Source organism: Triticum dicoccoides, chromosome 2A, assembly GCF_002162155.2.
Source record: "Triticum dicoccoides isolate Atlit2015 ecotype Zavitan chromosome 2A, WEW_v2.0, whole genome shotgun sequence".
NCBI lineage: Eukaryota > Viridiplantae > Streptophyta > Magnoliopsida > Poales > Poaceae > Triticum > Triticum dicoccoides.
This window is the reverse complement of record NC_041382.1, coordinates 623,745,180-623,752,313: the sequence shown is the minus strand read 5'-3', so window position 1 is coordinate 623,752,313 and position 7,134 is coordinate 623,745,180. Positions and strand designations below refer to the sequence as shown.

Genomic DNA, 7,134 nt, shown 5'->3' with positions numbered 1-7,134 from the left:
AATTTGCATTGGGCCTTCGGTTAATAGGTTAGTCCCAAAATAATATAAAAGTGCATAAAAAAGCCCATAAACATCCAAAACAGATAATATAATAGAATGGAACAATCAAAAATTATAGATACGTTGGAGACGTATCATAGCGTTGTTGTTGTCTCGCCAACTATTGCTTCTACAACTATCGGTAACGCATAGTGATAAAGTAAAGCAATTACATGACGATTGCATTTCATACAATAAAGCGACAACCATAAGGCTCCTGCCCCTTGCCGATAACTTTTACAAAACATTTTCATCACATACAAAAACGTATGTCACATCATGTGTTGACCATATCACATCACAAATGCCCTGCAAAAACAAGTTAGACGTCCTCTACTTTGTTGTTGCAAGTTTTATGTGGCTGCTACGAGCTTCTAGTAATAACGTTCTTACCTATGCATCAAAACCACAATGATGTTTTGTCAAGTTTGTTGTTTTAACCTTCAACAAGGACCGGCCGTAGTCAAATTCGATTCAACTAAAGTTGGAGAAACAGACACCCGCCAGCCACCTTTATGCAAAACAAGTTGCATGTCTATTGGTGAAACCGGTCTCGTGAACATGGTCATGTAAGGTTGGTCCGGGCTGCTTCATCCAAGAATATCGCCGAATCAAAATAAGACGTTGGTGGTAAGCAGTATGACTATCATCACCCACAACTCTTTGTGTTCTACTCATGCATATCATCTATGCATAGACCTGGCTCGGATGCCACTGTTGGGGAACGTAGCATGCAATTTCAAAAATTTCCTACGATCCCGCAAGATCTATCTAGGAGATGCATAGCAACGAGAGGGGAAAGTGTGTCCACGTACCCTCGTAGACCGAAAGCGGAAGCGTTAGTTTAACGCGGTTGATGTAATCGAACGTCTTCTCAATTCAACCGAACAAGTACGAACATATGGCACCTCCGAGTTCAGCACACGTTCAGCTCGATGACGTCCCTCGAACTCTTGATCCAGCGAAGTGTCGAGGGAGATTTTCGTCAGCACGACGGTGTGGTGACGGTGATGGTGGAGTGATCTGCGTAGGGCTTCGCCTAAGCACTAGGACAGTATGACCGGAGGAGTAAACGGTGGAGTGGGGCACCACACGGCTAAGAACAATTGATGCGTCTTAGAGGTGCCCCCCGCCCCCGTATATAAAATAAGTAGAGGGGAGTACGCCGGCCTAGGGGCGCGCCCAGTGGGAGGAGTCCCACTTGGGCTCTTAGTCCAATTCTCCCCCTTTCCTTTTACCGGAAGGGGGAAGGGGGAAGGAGAGGGAGAAGGAGAAGGAAAGGGGGGCCACACCCCCTCTCCTAGTCCAATATGGACTCCTCCCTTGGGGGGGCACCCTTGTGGGCTGGCCTGCCTCCCTCCTATGGCCCATGTGGCCCATATCTTCCCCCGGGGGGTTCCGGTAACCCCCCGATACTCCGATATGTACCCGATACATTCTGAAACACTTCCGGTGTCCGAATACTATTGTCCAATATATGAATATTTACCTCTCGACCATTTCGAGACTCTTCGTCATGTCCGTGATCTCACCCGGGACTCCGAACAATCTTCGGTCATCAAAACACATAACTCATAATACAAATCATCATCGAACGTTAAGCGTGCGGACCCTACGGGTTTGAGAACTATGTTGACATGACCGAGACACCTCTCGAGTCAATGACCAACAGCGGAACCTGGATGCTCATATTGGTTCCCATATATTCTACGAAGATATTTATCGGTCAAACCGTAATGACAACATATGTCATTCCCTTTGTCATCGGTATGCTACTTGCCCGAGATTCGATCGTCGGTATCTTCATACCTAGTTCAATATCATTACCAGAAAGTATCTTTACTCGTTCTGTAATGCATCATCCTGCAACTAACTCATTAGTCACATTGCTTGCGAGGCTTATGATGATGTGCATTACCGAGAGGGCCCAGAGATACCTCTCTAATACTCAGAGTGACAAATCCTAATCTCGATCTATGCCAACCCAACAAACACCTTCGGAGATACGTGTAGAGCATCTTTATAATCACCCAGTTACGTTGTGATGTTTGATAGCACACAAGGTATTCCTTTGGTATTTGAGAGTTACATAATCTCATAGTCAAAGGAATATGTATAAGTCATGAAGAAAGCAATAGCATTAAAACTTAACGATCATTATGCCAGGCTAACGGATGTGTCTTGTCCATCATATCATTCTCCTAATGATGTGACCCCGTTCATCAAATGACAACACATGTCTATGGTTAGGAAACTTAAGCATCTTTGATTAACGAGCTAGTCTAGTAGAGGCATACTAGGGACACTGTGTTTTGTCTATGTATTCACACATATATCAAGTTTCCGGTTAATACAATTCTAGCATGAATAATAAACATTTATCATGATATAAGGAAATATAAATAACAATTTTATTATTGCCTCTAGGGCATATTTCCTTCACTATGATGGTGACAACGACATGTGTAGAGGTAACTATAGTTGTCTCATATTGGTAACTATAGAACTAACAACCTGATAACTACACAGCCGCTATGTTGATATTTGTCGTATGGACAACCTGGTAACTTTAGTATGAACAGTCTAGTAACTATATCATTAGCATCCGATAACTACATGACCGCTATGTTGGTAACTGTAGTATGAGCAATCTGGTAACTTTAGCATGCTCCTCCTGATAACTTTAGCATTGGCAGACTGATAACTATAACATGAGCAACCTGAAAACTTTAGCATGAGCAACCTGATAATTTTAGCATGAGCAACCTGATAACTTTACCATGGTTCCTGGTAAACCTTGTGTGCTGCATCTGGCGATAATCATCGGTCCCAAGTCCGATTGTTGGTTTACCTAGTTCAAACACGGTTCACATGTATACAAAACTAGATCTGAGTTAGTTAGCATTCATGTTTTGTCGATAAAAATGATTGGATCGCATTAGAAAAATATATCTTAGTTAGTTAGCATAAATGAAAACCCTCAAATAGTTGTGTTGTCTTCAATCCAACCAACAACCACTAGTGATGAGTTGACTACTTGGTTAAATCTGTTACCAAGCCACCTGAGTGGGATCAGGCGATGCCTCGGTCTTTTGGGGCTCTTTCTAAAAGGAAAACACTTCCTACTAATAGTCTTATAGGAATCAATCGTTAGACCACTCCTACACCATCGATTACATTTTATCCGACAACTAAGATATATCAGGGAAGTCCCTTGCCCCATTAGAACCTCTATCTCTGGTCCATTTTCCTTTCCCACCTCACGACCGAGCACGCCATCCACCTACGATGTTGTTGCTGTTTTCTCCACCAGTGCAGCCAGATTCGATCCCTGCTCCTCGCGCTTCCAATCCACTTCACCATTGATCTCTCCATCCACCATGGTGCCCAGAATTATCCTTGCACTGCACCACTCTTCATCAGAGATGGACCCACAGAGGTGCTTTGCCGACACCACCACGGGTCAGCGCCTCTCCATCACCTTTCGTTGAAGCTTCATTGTTGCACAATGCGCATAGCTCTTGACGATTGGGAAACTCCAATCGCCACACGAGGCAAGTCATATGCATCATGCTCGCTGCCCTCAGCTTGAGGGGCTACACCGTGGCCCAAGTAGAAACCAATTATCCCAATCAATGAAAACATATGTAATTACCTATATGTGTTGTTTGTTCATGGAAGCAAATTACTCTTTCGTCAGAAGAAACTTTATTTCATTGGAAACTCATCCTAGTTCATTATAAGCATGCATCATGTTGAAAGTAAAAACATAAAAAAATCTCTTCGGTGGAAACGAGTTACTAGTATTTTGTTTGAAGCGGTTCTCCACTCTATGGAATCAATTTCATAATGTTGTTGAAACATATATAATATAGTTACATGATACACTTATAACTAGCGAAGCATAATTCCATTGCTACCACAAAATTTATTAAACTGGAGCAAATTTCATAACCAGGGATGCTTATTCTTCGGTCGAGGGAAGCATAAATTTGTTGCATTAAGAACAAACGTTGAAGCAAATTTCATTAAACAAGGATGCTCAAGCTTTGATTGGTGGAAGCATAAATTTGGTGTAACCAAAAGAGAACCATTTAAAAATGAATATTTGTTTAGATTAGATAGAAGCAAATTTCTGTTTGATGGGAAGTAAACTGGAATTTTCATGGAAGCGTTTAGTCGGCAAACTAGTATATACTCCATTCCTTTATATAAAGTGTATTTGTTTTTTGAGAAAATTCAACAATGTAAGGTGCATTTCTTTTTAACTCCTCATAATTCCCTTATTAGCCCTCTAAAAAATAGGGAAGTATCTCTCTCTTGATTGTCTTTATCTCTCTTTGTAGCAAAAGAAGAAAAGTATCTCTCTCTTGACTACATGTACCTATTACTTTCCTAGACTAATTGATGTACTTGTGACTAACCAACAGATTTTCCAAGGGCAATTTCATCATAACTTCTCTATAATTGTGTGCCTTGGTCACCGTGTCAAAAATAATACGCCTTACATAATGAAACGAAGGGAGTAGCAGGGAAAAATCCTTTTGAAAATAATTAGTTTCCTTAACAACCGGAATTAGTTTCCTAAAATTCTGACAGGATCAAATTAGGGGATAGTTTATAATGAATCCCAAAACATAATCTCTGTTAGTTACATATGGCGTCATTTATTTATAGCACGTTATTAATATATTTTCTTTGCCGACTTTTTTTAAATTTAGAGCAAGCTCATTTCAAGCCATGCAATGAAGAAGAAAAGTCTTCAAATGCACATTGCTAGCTATGCATCATCCTGTGGAACGTTTGGAAGGAGAGAAAACTAGACACGAGTATTTTGTCGGTTCTATAAGTAGGCAAGTAGCCAATCTTGTGAATCATTCACGAGCTGCCACAAATCTGATGTATTTTTCCTTTCTATATTTGACACCAACGAGGTCACCAGTGAACACAAATCTTGTGTGATTTTTCTGTCGGTTCTCGAAGTAGCTATTCGTAAACATTCTCTAGACTTTGCTTATTCAAATGGTAGAGCAGCTGCCAGCTTCGTTATCTTTTTTTACGAAGCAGGCAGCGCCTAACAAGAGACTTGTAGACTGAGTTGGCATGAGATACAGTTGCAACTTACAACATAGGATATGTTTTTCACTCTCGATCTTCCAAGCAAGCAAGAAACAACCCCAATCTGTTCATCAATGAGCGAAAGCAGCAGAATTTATTCAGGGCCGACATGCTGCGCTAATTTTCAGACGACGGATTGGACCAGCTTGTCCAGATTCATGCACGACGACCCGCCGTTCTCCAAAGCAGCCTTCGCTTTCGCCTTCAGCTCCTGAACCTTCCTAATCCTATCTTCCCCTTCGGCTCCTCCGTCCATGAGCTTCTCCAAGGCGCTCTTCACCTGTTCCATCCCGACCTCCACCTTCGCCCCGCCGCTGCCACCCGTCAGCACGCCCTCCGTGGGCTTGGTCACGCCGACGGAGACGCCGATCCCGAGCACGTTCACGATCAGCTTCTCGTTCAGGAACTGCTCCGCGGTGAACGGCCAGGCGGCCATGGGCACGCCTGCGGCGACGCTCTCCAGCGTGGAGCCCCATCCGCAGTGCGTCATGAAGCCCGCCACGGCCGGGTGCGACAGGATGGGTACCTGCGGCGCCCAGCCGCGCACCGCAAGGCACTGGCTGTCCGCGAGGCCGTCAGCGTCCGTGTTCTCCTGTAACCACATCTTGACATCGTCGGGCAACGCGTCGGCGCCCTTGATGACCCACAGGACAGGCCAGGGGCACGACACGAGCGCCATGCCGAGCTCCATGAGCTGCGCCGGGGGCATGCGCCCGGCGCTGCCGAAGCTGACGTAGAGCACGGACTTGGCCTTCTTGGCGTCCAGCCACGCCATGCACCGCGTTGCATCGTCTGAGACGTCCAGAGCAGGCGCGTGGCACAGGGAAACTGGCCCGACGGCGAGCACGGTCTTGCCGGTGGCTGCGGCGAGGCGCGCAGCGGAGTCGTGCTCTAGTTCTTCGAAGCTGTTCACCACGATGCCGTCGACGGCCAACTCGAACTCGCGGAGCTCTTGCAGACTCTCCGCATCGATGGAGCAGGACGGTAGGAACTGCAGCGGAAGCTGCCTCCTCGCGAACTTGCACTCGAAGGGCGGCAGGACCGGGACGTCGAAGAGCTCGTCTGGCGACGCGACCGCCTCGTGCGGCTTGTGCGTGTGCAGGTACTCGCAGCACAGCAACGCGAACGCGGAGAAGCCTTGGAAGATATAGCAGGGCACGCCGAGCTCACGCGCGATGCCGCTCGCCCACGTGTTGCACATTCCGGCGATGACGCAGCTCGGACGCCGCGGCGACGCCATGAGTCGGCAGTGCCGTGCCACCGCGTCGCCGAATCGCGTGGTGGCGTCGAAGAAGCTGGGCACCAAGTCGGGCGAGGGGACGTGGTCCAGCCTCTCGCACCCCTCCGGCAGCCCGGCCTCGACGGACGGGTACGGGATCACGGCGACCTCGATCCCGGCAGAGTCGCCCTGGCCGCCGACGCGGTCCACGCGGCTCTGGACGAGCTGCGCGCTGGCGGGCGTCGTGAGGATGGTGACTGCGGCGCCGTGCAGGGCGAGGAGGCAGCCGATGTCGACGATGGGGATGATGTGGCTGGTGGTTGGCCATGGGATGACCACGAAGTGAGGTTTTGGGGACAGGGTCGCCTCCATTTTGGATGCTTACAAGGATGCGCTCCCCGTAGCCCGTTGCCCGTTGGTTAAGCGTGATTGTGCCGGACTGCTGCGGCCGTGCACCTCGTGCCTGCGCTGTATATATAGCCTGCCGAAGGTTTGCTACTGGTAAACTGTAATCATCTCAGCATACCATGGATAGGTTCTAGAGCTGTGCTGTTGAACATCCAGCCATTAATTAGTGATTTTTCAGATCTACCATGTGCACCGGTAGCGATCAAATAATCTGTGCAGCAGTTTGAAATTTCACACGCTTCACCCGCAATTTTTTTATGGAAAAATTCACGTGCTTGGCCTGAGGTGTACTCCCTCCGTTTAGAATTACTTGTCTCAAAAATGGATGTATCTAGAACTAAAATACATCT

The 7,134-nt window shown here is 46.7% G+C and overlaps 1 protein-coding gene across 1 annotated transcript; it reads right to left on the bottom strand.

Moving 5' to 3' along the window:
- Positions 1-4,974: 4,974 nt before the first annotated feature.
- LOC119355823 (UDP-glycosyltransferase 73D1-like) lies at positions 4,975-6,864 on the bottom strand. The gene has a single exon (XM_037622704.1). The coding sequence runs from the start codon at positions 6,746-6,748 to the stop codon at positions 5,282-5,284; it is 1,467 nt and encodes a 488-aa protein (XP_037478601.1). The 5' UTR covers positions 6,749-6,864; the 3' UTR covers positions 4,975-5,281.
- Positions 6,865-7,134: the final 270 nt, after the last annotated feature.